This window comes from Leptidea sinapis, chromosome 28 (assembly GCF_905404315.1).
Source record: "Leptidea sinapis chromosome 28, ilLepSina1.1, whole genome shotgun sequence".
NCBI classification, from domain to species: domain Eukaryota; kingdom Metazoa; phylum Arthropoda; class Insecta; order Lepidoptera; family Pieridae; genus Leptidea; species Leptidea sinapis.
In genome coordinates this window covers 1,559,326-1,586,044 of record NC_066292.1, presented here as the reverse complement: position 1 = coordinate 1,586,044, position 26,719 = coordinate 1,559,326, and the positions used below count along the sequence as shown (strand labels likewise).

At 35.0% G+C, this 26,719-nt stretch overlaps 1 protein-coding gene across 1 annotated transcript in view; it reads right to left on the bottom strand.

Annotated features, from left to right (window-relative positions):
• Positions 1-14,030, bottom strand: part of LOC126973080 (protein groucho-like) — a 106,130-nt gene extending 92,100 nt beyond the window's left edge. The window contains exons 1-4 of the mRNA XM_050820208.1: positions 13,795-14,030; positions 4,899-4,996; positions 1,907-1,970; positions 230-274 (exon numbers count right to left, since the gene is read on the bottom strand). Coding sequence (XP_050676165.1) covers positions 230-274; positions 1,907-1,970; positions 4,899-4,996; positions 13,795-13,863 — 276 coding nt within the window. The 5' untranslated portion in view covers positions 13,864-14,030. The remainder of the gene's footprint in view (positions 1-229; positions 275-1,906; positions 1,971-4,898; positions 4,997-13,794) is intronic.
• Between the last annotated feature and the right edge of the window lie 12,689 nt (positions 14,031-26,719).

Sequence of the window (26,719 nt, the reverse complement as noted above, 5' to 3'; positions counted from 1 at the left end):
CCATCTACGATCAACAGTTACTTTTGTATCGCAATTTTAATATCGGCAATACAACGTTTGCTGGGTCAGCTAGTAGTTTAATAATAATAATGAGTTAAATAAAATAATACATAATAATAGTAGAAGTAGGAAACCAGAGTTAAGAGCGCATCTAATATTAAAAAGGGAATCTATAAAAAGTATAAAATATAATAATTTATATAAAAAGTGTAAAAAAATAATGTCTTACCTGTTTATGCATCTCCACGTTGAGCCCATACGACATTTCATAGTACTGCAACACAAACAGAACAAAGATCAATTACAATTTAACGTAGATACGACACAGCAAACATTTGGCAGAGATTAGGGCTCCTCAAATCATCGGCGACGGGACTAAACATCCGCAGTACATTCTGGATGGTCGCCAGGAACGTTTCCGACACATAAAAACTCCCGCGAAAATTTCCTCTGGAGCGTATTAAAATAAATTGCTGCCGATTTGGCAACACTTAATCGTGATTCATATCGCGCGCGGGAATTGGGCTGCCAAATGTCTGCTCTGTTTTAGTTGAAAATTATCACATGATATTTATGTAATTGTATTTTGATTGTTGGAATTTGTTTGCGTTCCTTTCATCATTGAATATATTAAGATGGTATTGTTTATTATTATACTTGTCATCTATTATAATAATTGTTTTAATTAGGAAACAATTATTGTCATAATATTAAATATCTACGTTCGTTAAAAAGGTTATGATGTTTTTGATATTTAAAAAGATATCTAATAATATATGTATAATATTTTTTATTAATCCGAGCTTAACTTATGTTCAAATTTTATTAATGAGAGGCAAACGAAAGGGTCACCTTATGACAAATGGGAAAGTCAGGTCGGCCCACGCTCCCCTGTAAAACCAGTGGATTTACATAATATGAGTATTACATAGACTTTATATACAACTGAACACTGGTCGCGGAGCACGAAGAATTTCGGTTAATGACCTTAGTGGCGAACATACCAATTACCCACGTCCCATTCTAAATATCTTTAAATCAAATAAATTATTCTACCATATTCCAATAGGTAATTTATTATAATGAATATTAACGGTGATAGGTATGTCACTGTTTAAAAAATTCAATAGACAATAGGTATTATATTATTGTTTAAAAACCGTCACAGCTCAAATAGGAATTCATATTTGAAATAGAGTTTAATGAGTTCTAATCTCTGTGCTCCATGACCGGGCTGATAACATAAATCCAGCGCCTAGCACACAAACGTAGTAAGTCATAAATATGAATATATAATATTTAATGGCTCATTCATATCAGACATACGCAGCGCTCGTCACGCGACCGAAGCACCCATTATTCATGTCAACGATTATCTCTAAATAACAGGGGAACATTTAATGGAGTGTCCAATCACTCTGAAACACAATGCTTGATACACAGGATATAAACATACTATACAGTTACTAGTAATGAACGAACTAATCAACATATCAACATTATTTAGTTTGGCTCGCGGTGTACTGCTAACTATAGTTAACATAAATACTACTAACTATTAACTACACTAGCCACAAAATGGCAGATTTTTTATACAATTTATCGATATCAACACTTGTGTATCACTTCATTATTCCATCGAGTTAGGTAGATGCAAGCATTTATATGATGAATATGGATGTTTGTTTCCGAGTCATGGATGTTTAAATGTATTTATGTATGTTTAAGTAAGTATATTGTTTAAGTAAGCATAACACAGGCTATAATATATGCTTAATTTGGGGCCAGATAATTTGTGTAAAAAGTGTGTCAATTATTGAAGATTGCGTGATTGATAAAACAAACTTGACAAAAGAATTTACATTTTGTGTAAACTAAAATAAAATGAACATTTTTATATGCTTACCATAACATAATGCCTCTGTATTTCAATTTTCTCACTGGCCAGTTTCTCGCATTCTAATTTTAAACTGTAACAAATTAAAAATAATGTTTAACATAATGGCAAAAGATTGCCTTAAGCATCACATTTGAAGATAATATTCTCATTGCAGACATCAGCTGCCTCAGATCAGTCGTTTGTGGATTAGAATGGGGGTCATTTGTTTGTAGATCATCCCCACCACTGCTTGAAAGATGCGCTGCTGGTATTATATTAAACGAATGATAGTGAGATTTGCAAACTACAGCCGAGAAGTGGTATAACTGTGCTTAGTTGCCGCTTTGTAATATGTAATAAACAGCACCTGTATAATACAAGATAATAAAACTTGACTTAGGGACGTAAAAAATTTCGGCATAAAATATGAATGATTCTCTTGCTTTATATACATACAATTTCTGTAGTGGAAGCCCAAAGAGACTCACAACTTTCTTCGAACCTCTAGAACCAAGAGGCTGCGGTAGGTACACAATAATATACCTATATTATAAAAGAATTCTGCTGCAGCCTTTCAATCATAAATTAGATATTTATAAATCATTAATTACAGGCAATTACACAAACACAGAGCTTAGACGTCTGATTGCAAATAAGCGTAAATACGAGCATGTCAATAAATCAAAACAAGATTCTATTTAAGGAGCACTCGATATATTACGAGATAAGAGATTTGAAACGAACACAGCCCGGTTTATAGCCGTTATCGTGTTTGTAGTGGGTCAAACTTGTAATCGCCATTATCAACCGCCGCTCACTTTAAACAATACACCCACTAACGCGACTGTATTATGGGAATTAGTTTGAATATGTCACAGATTATGAAAAAAAAAGTGTGTGTGTACTTGCACGCAATAAGTTATATTTCTTTGGCCTAACGAAGCAAAAATCATTAAAATGATTTATTCCTCGTGCTATTCTACGTTTTTAGAAAGAACAATTTTGTAAAGATGGCTTTGACAATTAATTATTACATCATCAATACGGCTGTATGGGCATGAACCCTTTGCCTGTCCTAATAATGGGCGAAGAAACTAAAAAAAAATAACGAATGACGCAAACGTCCGGAAATTTTAGGAACCATCTTCAACCTGTTACTTTTGTGTTACAGTGATGCGCGCGCATATAAAATTTCCCCTAACCTTTTGTCATAACGCGTCTAGAGAAGTATAATTTCAATAAAATGAGATATCAAGACACATTAACTGACTGTCTTGTGAAGAAAGAATTTCCGGATGTGAACTTTGTTTTTGAGTGAGGAAGGCAAAAATATACTTAATTGTTTGGGAGAAAGGCAATAAGAGGTCTATATTATATATATATCTCTTTGATACTTTTTGCTCCGCAATCATAGTAAGTATAATTTACTGAGCCTTGACTCTAGAAACTCTACTTCGGTACTTTTTTTTTATTTAAAATATAGGGACCACTATCCTCACTCCACGATTTTTATAAATATTGCATCGATAGAAAGGAGAAAAATTGAGATTAATATATTAAACACTACTACCACTATAGACAATTTGATGTAAGATTGTTCTATGAGTATGAGTAATCGGATTAAAAATGGAAACAAAACGCGGGCAGTCAGGGGAAAAGTAACTTAAAATAGACGCTTCAATGGTTTTCAATTTTCTAAACATCAAACAAGACTATTAAGGGTATAATCAGGTAACTCTATACCTGCGATGTTCACAGAAGTTTTTGTTAACAAATAAAAAGGTCACAAAGGGATCTGAATGTGAAAAAGGGCTACTTAGCGTAACAAAGGGACAGATAAGGGATGAAGCCAGTGATAGTCAGCGACAGGAGGAATCCCGGATGAGCCCTCTCAGACATTTTATTTATGCGTACTCGAGATTTGAGACTCTTGTATTTCGATAACGGGTTTAAGATATCTGTGTCCTCAAGTTGTCACAAGTTTGATAAGCATCTGAAGCAAAACATATTCCACTATCATAATGGATGATGTTGTGTATTTTAAGAAAACAGTTTTATATTATCACAAAGGTTTTTATTATGATTAAATTTTAGATTATTGGTAGGGAAGTTGGATTTAAATTCGGCTCGAAGGACCAAAAAATTATATCTTCTAAAATTGACCAAAATAATAAAAGATGCTGCAATTACATCAAACATCCGATATATAACGCTTTGAAAGCATGAACGTGTCATATTGGATTATAGGGTAATGAACTGAGAGATTATGAAAACGTTTTGTAATAACAGGAAAGGTTGTCAAGACTTCTTAAGAAGCTTAAATGCTTTGTTTAATTAGAAAGGATGATCAAAGTATGACCTTCGTAGTTAAATTTTCTTGTACAATTATAGTACCTACCTTGATTTTCCTAGATCAATCTACGTGATTTAAATTAAATTTTATCAAAGAAAATATAAGTTTAACAAAATAAATCATTAATTTGCTTTGTTTCGGCGCTAAGTTATAATGATTCAAATGTTTTTTACAGGGGATTAGGTAACCATAACCAAATCTAATGAAAATTCTTATGAACGTTGATATCTACACTGGCCATAGTTTGAGAATCTCCATGGTACTTATACTCGTAAAAATAAACTAAAATGTCAGCGCAAATTTAATAATCATGTACATGCTTCATGGACTGGGCAGATCACTTACCGTCAAATATTAGGATCCACTCGTTCCTTCAAGGCTGAGGTAAAAGCTGAAGCCTCGGCACGGTTCTTGAGCAGTGAGTGAAATTAAGGCGAAAAAGTGCGCGAGATATAGGCTGAGTACATATCTGCGCCATGGATGTAATTCCCTGCGTTCTTCGCCAATGGAAAAGACCACTTTTTTGATTACAGCGCATTCAGTAACACCCCTCAAAATCCGTGCCGTATATTTATATATGTAACAACTAAATGTGAGAACTTCAATTTAACGCTAGTTAAAGTAATCAATGTAAGTTAATTGAAAGAGGGTAGTTGTAAAACTTACTTATGATATTGGGCTTGCAGAAAGTTAAACTCCTCTTTGATCCTGTCACACGATTCACCCACCGTGAACTTGATTGGTTGGCCGGGCTGCGGTGGTCCCTGGTGACAAATTAACAAACGTTATTTATAATTAATGTCACTCGGTTTATTTGTGGCTGCGATTTGATCTCCAAATTAACATTGTGCTTAACTTTAATTAAAATGTTTCTTGTTATGATGATCATTATGAAGGTACAGGCTGGTACACTTATAACTTATTTAAATAAAACACTTTTAAAGAATTAAAACGCGTGTAATTGTAACGGTTTTACATTAGATGTTTGCGTAAAAGTTACATTTTTATTTTAGTTAACCCGACGTTTCAAGACCTTTCCAGATCTCGTTTTAAGGGGGACTGCAGACGAAATGAGTCAAAGATAGTATTTGTCATAGTTGTCATTATGAAGTTTAGCGCCATTTATTTCCTCGGAGGTGGTATTTGCTTTACACAGATGGTTTTTGGCAAAATTTACTGACAGTGTCCTCTTCTTTTTTGGTATGTGTAGTTATGGGTTTTAATTTAGAGATTATTGGATCCCAGGTGTTAGATAATTTTAGACCATCTTCTCTATTGAAATTTGGGTGTTTTTTTAATTTCGATGGCTTCACGTACCAGTCTTGGGAGAAATCGTTTTAATCCTTTAAAAGTGTTTTATTTGAATGTGTAACATTCGCGTTAATCAAAGAAAATACCACTTATAACTTTTTAATTTAAAACATTGAAATAAAGTTACTCAGATACTTCAACTGAAAATTGATATTTAATAAAATCATAAATAAGGTCTGCATTTATAAGCTTTATACAATATATCAAAATTAATTATTTAGTTATAAACCATAATCTTAACACTATTTCCTGCACAAAATTATTCGTTTATAAATATGTACAAAGTTTTTAAATATTCTGTAGTCATGTACTTCAAACTGTTAAGTTTGTGTAAGGCAAAGCCTTATTAACGTGAGATCATGAGACACAATAACTAAACATCTATAAAAAACAATACATCAATCTCAATGCGCGTTAAAAAAGTGTTTCTATCACGATACACAAATTACACGCATCCCAAATTACCATAATACAAATTATCCTTTAATGACCATAATTCGGTATGAGCCTCGATTAATGAAAAAGAATAAAAACATCAACGGCTCGCCTCCTAACACAAAAACAAAAGCAACACGAACACGCAAGCACGTAGTAATAAAGCAAAAAGTAAAAAAACCAACTCCATAATAAGAAGCACAAAATAAAAATAAAGCAAGGGACACAACGGCGCAGTCGCCGGGAGGCCTTGCGGCAAAAAATAAATAAGTAACGTCGCTCGCCGGAGCTCGAGGTACAAACGGACTTAAAAATAACAAAAGGAGCGTAAATAAAAGGAACTGGCGCGTCGTGTAGACGTTGTAAATGGTGCTGAGGACAATCTGGCCCGGAGAAATGTGGCCGGGAATTTCGTGAATGCTGGCACCGCACAGATAGGCCTGCGGTCGCGAGCCTTCGCCCCCGCCCGCGCCTTAATAGCCGATCGCACTTTATAACGTAATACCTCCGACAACCGCAAGAAATCCTGCCTTATTGCCTGCTTTATGTTGCTGCATCCATTAACATTGTACCTACATGATTATGCTCATAAAACGTTAATGGCCTCATAAAAACAACTTAATAAACATTCTACATTACAATAATCGTGGGTGAATAGGTAAAACAGAATTAAACGGCACAGTCGAACATTTAAGCCGCTTAGGCAACAGGTTCTACAAGAGATTCGCCGGGTGTAAACCGTACGAGTGTTTAATGTATCAAAATACATTAGCCGTAAAATTAAACAGAACAAAAGCAAAACAAATTGATCGGTAGCCGTTTCAGAGAAGTCGACCTCACAGCATGCATGATACACGGCGCTGTTCGACGTACACTTAGGTCTACACACTGTTCAACAATAATTCATCACGATCCAACGAGAAGACAATATGTGTTTTATTCAAACGCGGTAATTGTCATTTTACAATGTATGCGTAGTGCGTACGTCAATCGTCAACAGAAACATTTATTACGGAGCTTTGAAAACAGGCACGCAATAAATTACGAGACTTAGTTTAGAGCTTCGACGATAAAAGTTTAATTGTTTCTATTATTTGGTCTGTATTGGGATTCAATCGATCAAATTTAGATCTGACAACAATCAATAACTTAATTTATTATATATTTAATAGAAACGCTGTGTTGTGAACTTGTGAGATCCATATGAAACATTTCGACGTTTAATGTTTATCTTTAAAGGACCACAAACAAATTAATATTGTATTTATTTTAATCTTACAAATAGCATTCCCAACGTACCATAAAATTTTAAATTCATCTAACCCTCTCTGAACAAGTTTAATGGTCCCCTGAATCGGCCGACCCAACTTAAATCGATTACAAAGAAACGAATATAATCCATGACAATAATAGACTGAGTAAATGTTCTTAGAAAAAAAGAAATTCCCATAAATTATCGCCGAAAAGGTCAAATTAAAATACAATGAGGAGTTTTTGAGTGGCAGTATTGTAAGAGCCGGATGAAAGGACCGCATTGAGCGGCGGCCGGCGATTGCTCATAAAAACAAAACTTAGGGCAGGCATACACGGTCAGTTCGCACATTTAGTGATTGAAAAAACGGCATGAACTACTGTCTTTACTGCTACAGTAACCCAGGCCAATGCTAATTCTAAGCTAAATATCGCAAATAGATTTAACAGTCTGTAGGTTGTTGGTTGGATTTCAAGGAAGCACACAGGGGGCAAATGTTATTTGGCGGTAGGTAATTTAGCATCAGAGCAGTTACAGCTAAAGTCGCTAAAAATAACTCAAATACTGCTTTTTCACAGTCATAGTTAGATAAGAACGGTCATGTTAATTGCTCAATTTGTAGTAAGTATTATTATTAAGAATACACGAGGTTTTCAAGACAATCGGAGATTGTAGTTCTGACCGTGTATGGGCGCCCTTAACAGAATGCATTTAAACGGATATAAAAAGGAATACGTGTATTTCAAATTATTGAATACGTCTGTCTACCCACGTTCAATGTCTACCTGTTCCCTCCATCTGCGTCAGCCCAACCGATCTTTTGTTCAAATCTAAATTTCTTATGCCCAATGATTTTGATCGTTTACATTCAATTCTTTTTCACTTTTTATATTCGTCTAGAGTTATAGCTTTTTATTTTCATCAATTGATTTCATGCTTTTTCTGTTACATCTCGATGCTCAATACGATAGGTTGCGGGAAAAATTTTCTTAGCATTTTTTAACTTTATGAAAACTAGACTTTAAATCTAAATAAAAATAAATGAATATAGCTGAACAACATTATACTAATTTCTTTCTTTTTTTGAAGGCTCAGAATCGATTGCCAATGAATCAATAAAGTGCAAATATCCAACATTTTATAGTATATTGAATTATGAAAACCTTCCCGAGCCTTTGTTTAATTATTTATTAGTCCCACCTCTTAGGGGGCGTCCATAAATTACGTGAGATGTTTAAGGGGGGGAGCGGGTCGAGTCAAATCTCACCTAATCTTACGTTGCACAGAGGGGGGGTCTCGGCAAATATCACGCAATTTTTTTCTAATTGAAATAAAAAAAATATGCTATTTTGATCCATTTTATCATATAGACATGTTGGATCCAATAGTCTCTCTTGAGACCGTGCATGATTCTCCATGGACTGAATTAGAGTAGATATTCGAATATAGAAATATATAGAAATTTCAAAAAAACACCTCACGTAATTTATGGACGCCCCCTTACTCTTACTACTTACGTTATCGCGAATCCACCACTCTCACCCGAATGGTCCGAAACTAGTCGCTACCGACACCGATCAAACGTGAGTAAAGCCGGATTTATAAATAGCATAGTTTTGTTTTGTAATTTAAATACAAATATCTAGATAATATATCAGTGTCAGTATTTATCAGAAATATTAAAGATTCGTACAGTCAGTTTGTTTAAATCTACACAAACAAAACACCATTCGCACTTACAAACTAAACAAGAATACACAAATATTTGAACAAGCAGATTGGGCCGAATGCCTTTGAACATTGCCAAGCTATTTTACACCCAATGTTTATACACCGTGAACTCATAACTCAGGGGCGATATAATGTTTTACTACCTTTGTAAACAACGCTAGTAAAACTAATATGGTAGCTAGAAAGGCGATTTTATATTCGGAGAAACAGCACGGTACTTGCGTTATTTAACACTGAAAGCCTGGTATTGACGGCCCGGCTTATTGTTGACGTTCATCATCAGGCGGCTCTTTATTTTTAAACGCGTTCTTAAACAAGAAATACGCAGCGTTTAACTTTAGTATGTTGAAACAGGTTGAAACGGAAATTTTAGGATGGTTTATTTTAGGATGGGATGGTTGAGAGCAAAAATCACAAAATGGAAATATGAATAAAACTATTGGATGTAATCGACACTACAATACATTTTTTTATACAAAAATCTTCTTTAATCTCGCTGAAAACTTTATTTTGTGGGTATTAATGAGACTCATCTGTCACACCGTAACAGTCGTTCAGGTTAACACGCCTGAAAACACCTAATTTATAAATAATTAAAATTAAGTTGATATTAAATTAGTAATAATTGTTTTAATTTATGAACCTCGCGTGGTCTAAAATCACACACCTTTTTTATGATGGTATAAGTGATCGCCGCCGCCCTCATTTTGTTTCAATGCCAGAGGACTCGCAGGAGCGTTGCCAGCTTTTTAGGTGTAAATTATATTCGCGTTTTTCGGTACCCAAATCGTATCTGCCTTAGCAAGACCAAAAATGAAAACTTTACACTGATCAGTTTTACAAAGAAGAAAGTTCCTAATAACCGCACTAAGGACAAACACCTCACACGCAGACTGTAACATTTTAGTTTGTACCATACGTCACTCGAACGGTTGGCTCAGTGGAACAGCGCTCGAACGGAACCCAAGAGGTCGCGGGTTCGCTTCTCGCATCGTTCATAAAATTTGGTAATTAATTTAATATAATTAATTATAGAAGTGTGGGTTTGTTATTTTTTAGTTTGTTTTCGAAGGTGCATTGCGACTAAATGTAGGTGCGTTATCTCTCTTATGAACTAACTACACTGGTTTGCGGATAACCTGATTTATGAGCTGACGCAATACAAATCTAGTAGTCTCCTACGTGATGAATAAATATGATACAAGAAACGCGATGACAATCATTGCCTTTCTATTCATACATGTATGGAGTTCCTATTTGTCCGAAACAAACAATAAATCTTCATTCTATTCCACGTTTATTAAGTACTTGTCACATTATCGAGAAGACCCACTAATAAATGTAAATATAATTGATAATTCAATTTATCTGAAGTGTTTAAATCAATTAGATGGAATTAAGCTAATAATTAATGTATTCAGCCCAATCCTTTTATTAATTTGTAACTATAAATATAACTATTGAAACAATTAAAAATCACTTACCCGCTACTACTAATTGTATGAGTAATCTAAAATTGTTTAAGTCGTCACTGCTAGAACATTCCATAGAATGCTTTATGGTACTTTACGCTAGCTGTCACTGTCAAGCTAGATGTGCCTAACGGCCGTTTTCAATAACGTATCTCTAGTTACGGATACATTGCTGTCACCGTTTAATGACAAGATCTTATCTATCCATAGTTATGTCCAATATAGTTACAGTCTAATGCTTTATGTCGATAGGTTATTGAAACGTAAGTCAGCGTAAAAGGATAGATTTGTCTGCCTCTAGCAAGTTAAACTAAGGATAGATAGGTTATTGAAAACGGCCGTTAGGCAGTAGGCACACCTAGCTTGACAGTGACAGCTAGGTTAAGGTACCTTAATTAGTTAGTGATAATTAGTTAATTTATTAGTGATTTAATGTTTTTCTGTGTTTTCTAACTTTTCCGCGCGAGCCACAATAATTATTGTTATACGCTTGATATAATCTGCGCATTCAATAAAACCCGCCCATTTAATACACAATATTAGAGACTAAATTCGCATTGTAGACTTTGTTCACATTTTTTCAAACAAAATTTTGCATAGTATTTTCGTATAATTTAAACAGTATTTTAACATCAATTATTTAATGAAGTAACATTATTAATTAGCTGTCGGTCGTCCATAACCGAATTTTCAGAGAAAGAAACGTCGGGATGAAACGTAAATACTTTATAGTCGTGATTCATAAAAAAAGATAAACAGTTTGAATAAGAAGTCTAGTTAGAATTTATTATTGAAGGATTAAATAAATAAAAATACTTGAAAAGACTCAATAGGTACTTGTTTTATTAAATTACTACAGAGACGTAGACAGACAGAGCGAGATTTTTGGCGGGAATAATAATGACAGAGCATAGAGTAGTGACACTTGAGTTTTGACAGCTGGGTGACAGTTGACGTGTTCTTTATTTCAATCAATTCATTCAACAATTATTAACAGCAAATCGATGGCGTCTCCGCGTTACGATAATATTAAAGCAATGTTAGCTTACTCCAATTGTAATGTTTGCGAAGCGATAACGCTTATCAACGACACAAATGTGAGGAATTATTTCGGAGGAAGATTGACTCAAGGCGCTCCGCGTCATCATATCTTTATACATATAATTCTTCTGTACGTGTGTTGACAGTGAACTCCTCCTAAACGGCTGGACCGATTTGAATCACATTTTCTGAGTGTGTTCAAATGGATTCGAGGATGGTTTAGTTTTGATGATTTTTTAGAGTGTGCCAGTGAATTTGAGATTGTTTTAGATTCTCAATACAATCGACATATAATTCTCCTACGTATGTTAGTGATCTCCTCCTAACGTCTGGACCGATTTTTCAAATCTCTGGTGACAGGACGTCTTACGGGTCCGCTAGTAATTTAATATATAACCCAATTCTCACCTTAAATTTCTGTTTGTGACGTTTTAATCTGTAGAATTTTAGAAATAATAATTCTTTGGGGAAAAATTATTAGAGTGAAATATTACTTATATTGGAGTAACATTACATTGCGTTTATTAATAAGATAGTGGGTACATGTATATCAACGCGTTTTTAAATGAAACGCGTGTTTATAAAAGTGCTTGACGTAAAACTACACCCATCCCACTTTGTACGTAGCGGTATTACCGTCACTCGTCAGCCAATATTGACACAGCGCCGGGCTAGGACGCGACACGGATTTTGAGTAAACACACAGATAGACATTTACATTAGCACTCTCCCCCCCCTACCCCCCCCCCCAGCCACGGCACATCCTACACCCCCTTCCGGCCGTCATAAAACAACTTAGTATCGTGGTCGAATAGAGCTGGGTAACTTATACTCTAACTTTTTTTTATGGCTTTACAAGTCTGGGTTCTACACTTTTTTGTTCAAAAATTAGAATTGATGAAGCCGTCCAGTCTATCCCAGACGTTTCATTTTACTGTTTTTCATTTATAATTAGCAAGGTTTTAGCCTCCCGGCGCCATGACAGCGCTCATCTACAGTTTTATTTACGTGATTTACCCGTTTTAGGTTAGAATTTTTTTTCGTCATTTTCTTAATAACAGTCCATTACCTTGTAATAAGAGTGGTATCATTATAATCGTGGACTAAAGCTCTATCAACTACCAACTATTTTTTACCTCCTAATTCCGTACTACGGGATATTAAGTCCAACCCCATTTTTTTCCTGTTAAAAGATTCCGTACACAAAACAGGTCAAACAGGATACAGTTTATATCAACATAGGTATATCTCTAGGGTACCTATATATGTAGGTACTAGATACATGTTAAAGCAATATGAGTTACTAAAATAATATAAATATATAAATATCGGTTATTAAATATTATTTTACATTTATATCATTGTTTATCAAAAAACAATATAAATGAACTTAAATAGATGATTAAATTTTAAAACACTGCGGTTGGAAGTTGGGAATCCGCCCGTCGAATAGCACGACAGATGTTCCTCAATTGCGGTCGCTTACCGTCGGACTAATTTCAACCTTACATTACATATGAATAAAGATTAATTTCGCTTATCGCGGGACGTATTAAACAAAATGTGGACTTTTGACATGTTTGCGGTAACGTCTCCTATTCACGGTGAATCAACGCGGTTTTAAAATTACGTTTTTCTTTAAAAAAAAATGAATTATGAAGTCTTGTAATGAACGAAATCGTTTCGCGGAATCTCACGAACAAATGAAGAGCAGCCGCAGCGAGAAAGGACGTATGGCCTCCCAACTGAGTGTCGCCATTTCTTGACACGCCAGGGGGCCTTTTGTGACTCTCTTTTCTTGTTCGATTTTATTACACCCAAACATTGATGTCTTTTCAACGGAATTATTGTCTTTGTATTACAAAAAAAACCAACACACCAACATAAAATAAATTATTAACGGTAAGTACGTTAATATTAAAAATGTAATAATCCCCATAGGTAAATTACAGCAATTTTCCCATCATTTAATTCGTAAATAATAGTCAAAGTGCTCTATTACTTATGCAAGAAACTTATTCTGTCAGACACGCACCGTGGCTAATTATTCAAATTTGTATTTTGTTCGAGATTATAGAACCTTGGCTCGTCAAGTAGAAAATGACATCAGTAATTCACAGTTCTACCACAGAATAAATATGAATAGTAAAGGTTGTGCTTTTACTAGTGGGAAATATTATAGCGTTTTGAGTGCAATGAACTAGCCGGCGGCCAAAATTTATCATCGAGTCGAGCTGGATTATGGTTAGTTTGGATTACTTGTACACGTATGCCATCAGCCTGTATTAACATGAATAATAAATGTAATTAATGCAGTTACCGGATGCCTTGCGGCCGCCACAGCTGCTGCAGCGGCGGCGGCGTTCATCGCGCCCGCACTTGGATACATGGCGTCAGACAAACGCAATCATTATCAGTACACTTAAAATAAATACACAACACGCACTCCACTCAACACAAAACACTGCAAGTAACACTCCACGCGGGCAGTCACACGCGATCTACAACACGGTAAACAACCTCTCTCCACGAGCGCTTCGAGCAAACTGGTGGCCGCGGGGGGAACGCCTCACCCCCGTACACTTCCACCGCTCGCTGAATGCTGACATCATTGACATGCCACCCTTCGCATACCGTTGCTCGTTGCTGTACAATATTTTCTCCACTTCAATTTTTCGTTCACGTATTCTACGTTCAAGAAATTTATTTGGATTTTTAAAAGCTTCAGCTATGTTACATTATCATTTTATTTCTTGGCATTGATAATATTATTAAGGCTACGTTACGATTTAAAATATTTGCAGCATTAATGATAGTAGGTACTAAGATGTAGTGTTCAGTGAACGTATTAATTAGGTATGATCGACCAATTATATTCTGTAGGTTTAACAATCTTCTCCTATAGTGATAGCAGCACCAAATTAATGGCAGATCGAAAGTAACCAGACTGGAAGCTGATAGTTTGTCATGAGCAGGGACCCACCTTAAACCCATTTCTGCCTATCTCTCCGACACAGAACAGTTAGTTATCTCTTACTACGTCTACAGAGATACATCTTCAAATTCCCTCTATGCTTCAGTTTATAATGCTTCCAAACACTATTCTTCTGTGTAAAGGTAGGTAGGTATGGGGCCAGTTGAATGTTACTTAGCTATGATACATGAGCATCGTTGTTGACTTGATGGAGTTGTTGTCGTGATAACGATTTTTTTTACGAATTAACATACTTACCTACATGAACTGCTCGGAAAGTAAATAACGTGTCATTCATGGCTTTTCGCGCCAACGCGTGACAATAGCGGGAAGCTGACATGCTATCGTGAAGTCGATCGCTAGTGGGATGTCTCCCCCGCACCATGCCTCCCGCTGGTAAGACCCAATTTTTTACTTCTGCGTAGGTATTCAGTGACACCGCTAAGATTTGTGCTGGGCCTATGTTTATATGCTATACTTATCTATTTTTTTATCATAAGTAATAGCACCGAATTCTCAGCTCACAACAAGTTTAAACTGATAACCTAGAAGTGACATTAACTGATCACAAATCTGTTAAACATCTATCCACGATACCTACCTACATATAAATCAAAGAAAAATAAAATCTATTGTCAGACTTATTTTCAATTAATACATAATTCATAAGCACGAGTCGACTTCGAGTCGTAGTAAAGCATGTTGATAATACTTTATTAGCTTATATTGCTTATTGATCAGAAAGAAGGTTGTATCGCGTTGGCTGTATCATAAATTTACCAGATGTTTCCCTCTCACTTTAGTACTTAAGTTTGTTGAAAAAGTGATTATGTATGCAAAGGGTCTTTATTTCGCATTTTTAACAAATTAGTTACCTACTTACATAGTTTTAAAACGACATTTATCACCTTTAAATTTAGTAGGTAATATTTTATTTATTTATTCATATTATAAGTAGGTAGGCTGCATTGTAGTAAGTTTTTTAATGGTTAAGTTTTATTATGGGGACTAGGGCCCTGCGTCACAGGTAGGGTGATACAAATCATTAAGTGAGCTTTATTATAGGTTATATACATATATACCCTCTGCTTAATCTCTCTAAGATGATAAAATCAAATCAAATTAAATCAAAATCAGTTTATTCATGTAGGTCACGGAAATGACACTAATGAATGAAAAAAATAAAAACATTTTTCTTATTGAATCTACCGCTACTTCTTAAAGGGTTGAGCTAGTGAGAAGAAGTAGCAAGAAACTCATTGCCACTCTTTTATATCAAGATTTACAGATCATTTCAATTACAATATAATATGTAAAATGTAAAATGATGATCAGGCAGGAAGACAGCTATATTTTTTTTTTATTTATTTATTTATTAAATATAACTATCTAATCATGAGAATTTTTATAAAGAAATATAAAGATAATCGACTTAAAATATACATACGACTAAAATATACATACAAACATACAGTATCAAATCAAGCTACTTACCAACATCGCTTATAAATCTGGCATTCTTTCATAAAATTCATCAAATAGCTCTTAAGATATCGTTGTAGGTACACGAGGAAAATCAATAATATCGGTTCACAACTGGCGAAGAATTGGGAGAGCATACATAGTTTCAATTAATATTTAATTCAATTGAGAATCTCATCCATTTCAGAATTCCAAACGTAATAATAACTCTAATATTAATATAGAAAGAAATTCGACACCGTCACCTAGCCACTTAACGTTGTTTACAAAAGAGTAGGTAGGTAACTAATAGCCTCAACAATTTCGTGCGCTTATACAACCTCATTTCTTCAAGAGTTGTCATATTAAGCTTTTATTTTGTTGACTAATTTATCAATTCGATTAAATTATATCTAATTCATAGATCGTACATGTCCATAGATACGTACCTACCTACTTACCCCCTTATTAATAATGGTCCGCTAACTTTAAACAGCCGCTTAGGAGTGTTTTTTCTCATTCTGACTTAGGTCAATAGAAGAAGACAGAGTGAGAATTAGCAATGCTTTAAGTTGGCAGACTATTATGAATAAGGGTGTTAGTGTTTGGACATTTTATATTATTATACCTATACCACGGACGAGTAAAATAAGAAGGACTCCGTGTCACCTTACATAACAATGAGGGACCAAAACAAGCCGGTAAACGTATAAATACATAGCCCGACGCGTACATATACACTAATACAAGCCGATCGGCCGCCATTATGAGATTTGCCATCGTCTGTGACAGATCAGTTTGCGTCGCAATAAAATATTTTAAAAATGCCGTCGTGCGTTGTGAATATGTGTGAAAACAATAAGTATTTGTGGGTATATGATTATTTAAGGGAGAAAAAATTGTGTAACTGGTATACCCCGTAACCGCACACATTACCATAAAGGTGCTTCACTTGCTAATATCACGGCGCGGAGTCCTTATTTTTTTACTAGTCCGTGGCCTATACAGGTAGCCTTAAAATTAATGCTTAAATGAATAATATCATCGCGAACATAATCTATGTACTCAGGTAGTTACTTATTTAATTCAATTGTGTCAAAGGCCGACCACGATTTGAACTTATTACGTATTCAATAACATTTTATTAAAATGTATAGTAACTTTAAGCACCAGTCCAATTATTTTAAGACTAATGTTTTAATTTAAAAACATCTAATTATTAATTGCCTTTAAGTAAGTAATTGCCTTATCGACTTATCTAAAAAATATCGGCTCTTAATCTGGGTACGTACCTACCTACCTACTGAATTAAGAATTAATGTCATTTTGATAAGGTTAACATAATAATAATTACGTGTGATATAGTTATTAATAGATAAGTAGGTATATATATTATGTAGATATAGATACCTATATTATATTAATATACAGGTATAGTGTTTAATAATTACATTATGTTCTAATGAATCATTATGTATTATCATTATCTAGACAAGACACCAAATATTTCTAATCAACATAGTAACATGCGTGGTAGCTAAATGATAAAGTTTCGATATAAGTAGGCCATATAGGAAATCATTTTTACAACTAGTTTTATATTTATTAAAATAGAACACCCTTAAGAAGGTATACCATATAATAAAAAAAATATGTTCGAATGAGAGAAGCAAGGCCAATCGGTATAGGTAGGTAAAGCTACCAAGTAATATTAAGTTGGTAGGTATATACCATATTTGTTTAGAAAGGTATTTCATTATTAAATTATTAACTCGGAAAGTAGGTCGGTAGGTACCTACATTAAATTCTAATATATATACAAGAACAAAATAAAATTCTCAGAAAAGTTTACTGTAGTATTAATAAGACCAAATCGATGTAAGGTCCTACTTAGCTACACATTAACGCAAACAGCCCAGAAAAAAGATTAAATAAACCGTAATTCCCGGAAGGTTTGCCATTTGTTTTTTATCACATTGCTGGCTGAATCGAGCGAAAATATCGCGTTGCCGTTGCCCCAATCACGTGTGAAAAAAACAATATGTTTGGCTACAGATAACGTTAGTATCAGTTACGGATAATAATGTTCCATTTTTAAATAACTGATAAGTACTTATTTATTGTTAACTCAATGAAGCGAAGGGACATTTACCACCTGACACAAAATGTTGACATAGATAAAGCTCAAACGCTTGAGTGTTGTAAGTGTCGTAAGCCCTCGAGCAAAATACCAAGCGGGCTGTTTTTTCTGAAGTTTTAAAGTCATAAACTTTATTCAATTAAGCTTAAACCAAGCGCTTTTGAATAGTCACTAGTCATATATTTTCAAATTGTAAGTAGAGGTATTTGGTGAGTATTGCATGATACGTAAATTAGGATTATTTTATTGTTGTTTGCTGAGTTCTCGTAATAAGTTTCATCATGCTCGCGGCGGCGACATGGGACGGGCCGTCCCCTTCCCTAAAATATGGTTGAGGGAGGCGATGGCTGGCTCATGCGTCATGCTCGTGAACGGGCGCTGCTTGTGGTGGCAGGATGATCCTGTTGCCAGAGACTCAGTTTCAGTTCAGATTCTTAAAAGTTATTATGTATATATATATATATATATATATGTATGGATATATACATGTTTATTTATTTATAATCGCTTATAAAATGCTATATATTCACACAAAATACCTTTATTGATTTACAGCTACTGTACTCAATAACTTTGGTATTAATTTACATTTACTTTTTTGACTTATTCGTGTAAGACATTGACTATTTGACGTTTGAGTGTGTTTGTTGCATCATTTTACATTTTACATATTATATTGTAATTGAAATGATCTGTAAATCTTGATATAAAAGAGTGGCAAGGAGTTTCTTGCTACTTCTTCTTATTAGCTCAACCCTTTACGAAGTAGCGGTAGATTCAATAGAAATTTTTTTTTTGACATTCATAAGTGTCATCTCCGTGACCTACGTGTATAAACTGATTTTGATTTGATTTGATTTGATACCTATAGAGTATCTTACAAAGGCTGTAATATACATAACAATTTAGTTTGTAAGGTGCTGCATCCAATAAAGGTACGAATCGTGTTTTTTTTTCATAAAAAGTAATAAAGGATAAACTGTATAAATATAAAATATCCTATATTGGATGCATCAACCTTTAGACTACTATCTATCTACACACTTGTTAGAGAAATCAATTAATTAAAAATTCAGTATTTTCTACATATAAGTATAATTCTAAAATTGGGTATCCATCTGTGGAATAGAAAAATTATAAAAATTTATTAAAATCAAACATCTCCTCGTAAAAGAAATATCTACAATATACCTAGGCATAAAATTAGAATGATATAGACAATTATTTTTTAGGTTCAATTTAGTTTCAAGTATGCAACGATACCAATCTATGACTAATATAATTACATGACGCTGGTGGCTTGGGCGCGGGGAAGGGCGCTGGTGTGGGATGCGACTTGCGTCGACACTCTGGCTCCTTCTCATGTCCAAGTAACGACAGTTGGTGCTGGGGCTGCTGCTTCGACTGCCGAAGACGGCAAGCGTCGCAAATATGTTGGTCTCAGTGAGTCATACATCTTTATGCCGTTTGGTGTCGAGACACTTGGCCCGTGGGGCCCAGAGGCGCGGAGAATGTTCAAAATACTATCTTCATGCCTCAATAAGGCTACTGGAAACCCAAGCTCAGCTGGCAGCTATCTCGGTCAACGGATCAGCCTAGCTATCCAACGCGGTGATGCTGCCAGTATTCTAGGTACGCTTTCACGTAATGATAGTTTTAATTTTATGTAGTCATAGTATTGTAAATATAGTTATAAGCTGATTTGTTTTGTTTGAATAATAAAAATAACATAAGTACAAAGGGCATAATTATAACGGAATAATAAAATAAAGAAACGGTTTTCTAATTATTAGTCAAAAGCTTGGGCAGTGGGCCCTTGTAACAAGTGCAGTTCACATTATTCTTACGTAAGGTGCCTATCATTGATTACTGATAAAAGAAATGTATTCTTAACTAGGTGTAGTAAGAAGTCATAATATATTAAATGGTTGTTTCATTGTGTTAATAACTATCTACTAGAGTATGATGTCCTAGTACCTATGATAGTTGTTAGATCTAAAAACTTTTTAAGGAAATCAAAAGGAACAAAATAATATAACCACAAAAAAGCAAAACAAGGCATTTATTTTCTCAAAATTGATTCCTTTTGAATTATTTTTGATGTCATTTCTAATAAATATACTAGACACTACTACCGCTTCGGAAACAAATGACGCTCTGAGAGAGAAAAAGCGGCGCAAGAAACTCTCCCATCATTCTTTTTTTACGCTCTTAAAAAAAAGATATTGTACAGTTATTGCTATTGCTATAAAATAATCATATTCTAGTCCCAGGCTGTCCGATCACTTAGATATTCAGCTGTGGAGTAGTAGGGTTTACGACAGAGACATTTTTTATAAAACATTTAAATTTATTTATAGATAATGCTTGAACAGTGGATTGTTCTGCCTAATACTGTAGTTAAGAACTAATAATATAACTAAACAAAAAAAATTGAATACTTTATACCTACTACAACTTTACATTATTTTATTTTAATGTTGATTAATAACAATATCGAAATTAAAAAGCTGTATTTAAATAAATTTAGCAAATTTATCATCTGCTAATCCTTTACTTTTAAGATAAGATAGTTAGGTGGGTACTTATAGACATAATTACCGCAGATTTACTTAAATTAGATATTGCTTGATGTAAGTAGGTATTATTTATAAAAAATAATCTTATTCAAACTTCTTAATCAGTTAAAATATATTCGGCAGCTAAGTAGGTAATTACTTGATTGTAATGTAAAATCCGATAGGGCATATCAACGTCTAATCTAAAACGGTTTTTAAAAATAGAAATGAAGGGCCACATTACTTATGGAATTCGTTCGTTAAAATTGCTTAAATTCGCATAAATTCTGAAGGCGATTTATTCTTGTATTTCGCACCAATAGTAAAAGATTTTTTGTAAATATTCTTATTTGATATCTTATGTGTTTCATTTGAGTTGCCAATAATAAATAAAATAATTTTTTAGGTGTAAAAAGCTTCGGTGTCGCAAGAAGTAGAACCGACGACTTTCATCGCTGTGTTTTCAGTTTTCGAATTCATAATTTTCATACGTTATTTTACGCTTTATAGGATGGGCAACGCTCCTGTGAATCCTCTTGCATTTACAAAAGCAGCAGCGCCTCTTGACCAGATATAGTCGGTCCATCAAGTGGAGGGCCTACCAACACAACGTCTTCCGGTACGTGGTCGCCATTCGAGGACTTTACTGCCCCAACGGCCACCCATATGTATTCCCCATCGCCGGAATGGATTGGTTGAGGGCAGCGCAGGACCGGTCGTCATGGCGATCTTTGGGGGAGGCTTTTGTCCAGCAGTACGTCTTCCGGCTTACCAGGTAACCCATAAGTAGGTATATATATTCACGTCTTTCTCCTTTTCCATAAAAAATAAATGTAAATACAATATATTGGTAGGTACTTAGGTAGGGAAACCTAAAATAAAATCAAAAATAATAATAGACGTTTTTACTCCAAATGATTTCTATAACGTCCCATTATGTGGATTACTCTAAAATGTAATCTACCTATATTATAATTATTTTGGTATTGAACAAAGAAGAATAGAGACGAAATAAAATTAAAAAAAAATTACGGTCTAAAAAATAACAGCAAAATGAACCTTACTGATAGAGCTTCATATTTTGTTTTGCTAACATTAATAAAGTATTGAGTTAATTAAATCTATGGGTTGTTGTGGTTTTTAATTGTTGATTAATCTAAATTATCTTCATTGATTTCAATTCACACGTCAAATGGTAACTGACGGGTGTCAAAGAGCCGCGTCTGAGTGGTCGATCTAACTCTTTAGTAATCTGTGGTAAGTACCGCAGTAGGTAGGACTGCGTAAAGCGTATTGTTCGTGAAGGAATGTATTTAATGAGGTGCGCTGCGCAGGCGCACTGCATCGTACAACATGCGTCATATAATTTACAACCCAACTTTGTACATGAACGAGCCATTATTAATGATATTATGTTGAATTTAAATTGACAAATTGTCATTAATATTTTATGTGCTCAGCAGCAAAGTAGTAATACCGAATAGGTATATACCAACGTGGTTGTTTAACAAATAAGACATTAAACAGAGCAACATGTAAAATCGCTGTGAAGATTATCAGATTTGTAAAAAATTGCGGTCAAAACATCTGAACGATTATCAATTACACATTAAAAATGCAACGGCGCGTGTCTTTCTCTACAAGAAATATTAAACCTATTTCAGTGAGCGATACAATAGATTGATCGTAGTAAAACTTTTGTTGTTAAAAATGCATTTTTTTGTTTTTTTATTCACGCAGAATTTTGGACAAATCTTTTCTATTGCGGGCCTTAAAATTACGTAAGTTATGTTTATAAATAAAAAGTGTGGTGTCTGATTACGTTTTGAGATTTACGACCTCTTTATTTTAAAAGGATTTAAATTTTTATATACTTATTATATATTATAAAATTTGTATACTTATTAATGTAATAAAAGTAAGTAGGTCTGTAGGTATGTACCTACATATAGTGAAATTTACAAACACGTTCTTTTCATATTTCAAGGCTAAGAACATTTGCGTACAACTACCTACTCAGGGAATTATTGAATGAAATACTCCTGCAACCCGGAATATAATTCCTTTGGGTGCTCGATAAAGATAGGTAGAACCTCACACGATTTACAGAAGTGGGAAAATCATGCAAACCTAATAGTTATTAATAGCTTAGTTTAAATGGTGACAGGTACTTATTATCTAGGTTATATTCACTTGACATATGAAGGTAGTTTAGTAAATTAGTAACTATGTCGATATACCTAGAGATAATACCATATTTATCTTATATTTAGATGGTTTTATGTTTGAATGTGTTATCTGTCGTAGCTGGAATGTAGGTATTTGTTATTTGCCATGTGGGTTTTTACCTAATTGTGACAAGGCCTATCCAAGGCTAAATAAAACGAAATATTAAGATTGTTCAAGTAGAAAAATAGTAGTAAATAATATTATAGGCAATAAACTCAGACAGTGTTGAAAACTTTTGTTTATCTCAGATCTACAGCTATTTATAATGCGGGTACTCTTACAATGATGACTTACGATACGCAGACGTGGCCGCTAATTAGTAACTATGGGCCTTATGAGAAAGCTCATGATCGCTCAGAGGGCTATGGCGGAGTTTCAATGCAAAATCCAATCAGTAATGAGGAGATCCCTAGGGGAAACAAAGTTACCGACATGGCCCAAATGATTGCGAAACTGAAGTGGCAGTGGGCAGGGCATATAGTTCGACGGACAGTTGGCCGTTGGTGTAGTAAAGTCCTCGAATGGTGATCACGTACGTGTACGTGTTGGTAGGCCCCCCACAAGATGGACCGATGATCTGGTCAAGATCGCCGGAATAGGCCGGTTGGATGAGGGCAGCGCAGGACCGATCGTCGTGGAAATCTTTGGGGAAGGCCTTTGTTCAGCAGTGGACGTCTTCCAGATGATGATTCAACTAGGTTGGTACCTAGATACTACATAGATACAGGTAGGTAGGAACTCAGTGCCTAGGAACTTACTGCTAAAAATGCCTACTATGCGTTTGCTCGCCACAAAGACCGACGCAACGCAAAAAAAGTTACATTTTGAATTTGGAACGCTGCTATGAATTCAATAAGTGTAGACATAAAACCTATTGGTTAATAATAAAAATAAGATTATTAATTTACTTGATTTAAAGCTACTTTGTCGGTCTATATTATTCATACCTAGGTTCTATAAGAAATATGATGTAGGTAACAGTTTGTAATTATAATAGATATTATATTAAATTCTACTTGTCTACGTACCATTTCAGTTTACCTATGCCTTTGTAATATGCCTCTTTCCGATCTCAACATTCAAAATTCCTGTCGCGGATTCACCGTGTAACATTGTGCATGTTTTGTATTCAGTTGCTGGCTTACTGAGTAACATTGTTCGAGGATTTTGAAACTTGCGTCTCCGTTTAATATGGCGGGGTTCCTACCTAAGTAGCTACCTTTCTACCAATACCTACATGCTATCTACCGGTATATCGGCTTGAACATCTAGCAAATGTTATGTTGAAGATTTATTGATATTTCTTTTCATGCAGGTATTTTGTGCCTCTTTGGATATATGAATGTACTTAACAACAAATTCCAGTAGGCAAAAAGTCCCATACCTTTATTGCATCAACTATAAACATTTGCTACCCGTGAAATCATTATCGTTCAGAGCTTTCGGTAGTTATAATGTACCTACATACCTAACAAGTACCAGTCTTATACAAATGATTTAAGTTTTCTTTAGTGTTAATTCCGCCAATATTTGTTTTTAAAACAATTCGACACGTGTTCACACACACGCACGAGACTCGTGCCAGATTTTGGCGAGACAACACGTCCTGAGGATGCCTCGTGTAAAGGGCGAAACACGTGTCGAATTGTTTTAAAAACAAATTAACACTAAAGAAAACTTAAATCATTTGTATAATTATGGATTTCCGCAAAGTAACGCCTAATTCAATAAAAGTACCAGCCTACTAATGGACTCAAAATAAAACCTATTTTTTCTGACCAATCTGAAGTAGGCATAGGTGGGAAATAGGTAGATAATTGTACAAAATATTAGATTATTATGACGACTAAAATAACATTAGAACAGTGATCGTCAAAATTCATTCTTCAACGTTTTGAATAAAATGGTAGTATAATTATGAGGTATCATTAGAAAAGGTTCCTACGTACAATTGCCCTTTGGTAGTGGACTGTATAAATTCAATTACTTGGCGTGTCTCGTCGGGGTGGGTAAATATACCTACGTCATGTAAGTACTCTTCGTTGAGACTCAGTCAGGTAACAACGAGAAAGGATACTGTGGACGCGTTGACTACGGAATAATGATCTGTGTAGGCGTCGCAGAGCTGAAGTGTCTACAAAGATCCGATAAAACGTAGTGATTATATTCTCTTTGTCCGATACGACCATAGACATGAGATGAGATTATGAAACGGATAATGATTTCTGTGGCTTTTGGCAAGTAATTGTTAATAGGTACACTAATTATGTAGGGATTGATTGGTTCTCTTCTGGTTTATTAGAATGCGTCTATGTTGTAGCTATGTGTTGTTTTTGTATATTTTAATTAAGATTTCTGTGTAAAAATATTATTATTGACACTACCTATATTTTGTAAGAAATCATTAATTTTCATGCTTATAAATAAGTTAGCTACATAAAAGCATATGTAACACCTATTTATTTAGTGATTTGGTAGTAGGTACCTAGTTACCTAACATGTTAGGCGCAAATAAAGCATTATGAATTAAAGTTCCGAAAATCTAGCCGAGATAAATATAGATCCAAGTTTAGGTGTAGATACGGTTAAATACCAAGATGAATTTACATAGGTACCAAGATATCTAACTAGCCTGTGTCTTATTTCAATTAGGTTGAAATTGGGACTAAATAAAAGAAGTGACTCTTCTATTATAAGTATATACACATGTAGAAAGATGGCTATTAGGTAGGTACCTACTTATATATATATCCACTTATCCTTCTTACCTTAGGAGAATATGTTATTTGTAGGTATCTAGATTAGGGGACAGGTACCTACGTATACCTAAAATATACCTTACCTTGGATGATTTAATTTATTAAAATTAATGTAAGGTAATTGGGTACCTATCTTCCTATCCAACCCTTCAAAGCGACAAAGAAGAAATGATGTTAAATGATAATATCTATGTATATTTGTAGATAGCTATCTACATGCTACATACCTGAGTAGGTAGGTAGGTATTTGGTAATTAGAATATTTTGGGTTAAATATGTAAAATTCGTATAATGAAGGAAATCATTTTAATTTATTATAAAAGTATACATCAACTCTCGCTATAAATTACATACAATAATGCATTTATAATCGGATTCGATCCAAAGGTAATCAAACCCGCAGCTAATACGTCAACTCCCCATTAGCCGAGTGCGTAACACAATAGGTACCTGGGTACACTCCGCAGTCCGCATCAACTATCCCCCGCGCAGTGTGTATACCAAGTGTGTACACACTACACACTGTACGACACCCACTCGCTCGCCAGAACCTCACGGCGCACCGACCGACCGCATTTTATTTTTTCGCCGTCGCACATTTCGCCGTCATAGCTATTTCCACTCGAAGCATTATACTCGTATCCGTGTGTGAGTCAGTCCACGTGGATCGCTTCGTCGTGAACGACTGAATCCAACGAATACTCTCCGCTCATTGGCGCAGAGCTCGAGATCGCTTATTAAGGGCGGAGTTACACGTGTTTCCCGCTCATCATTGGCGAACATGGTGCGAGCAAGCGATGTTATTGGCTGAGTGGATTTTTATAAGCGCGGCGATCCACGTGGACTCGTTTATCTATTCAGACGCCGGCAGCGCGGTCGCGGGGGGAGATGGGGGTATACGGGCAATCAGTAAAGGCGGGAGGAATACGGCCATATTTATAAGAGCTGCGGGGATGCAATCACGAAGCGGCGCGGGGAGGCAGGCGAGCGTGCGGGGGGCCAGGGGGTGGCGGCCATTTTGAGGGCAGCTCTTTTTATTCGTTTTTCGCGGGGTGCGTCGTCGACGGCAGCGTGCGCTAATTGCGGGGGTAATGAGGGCTCGGCTCGCTGGCTTGGTCTATTAA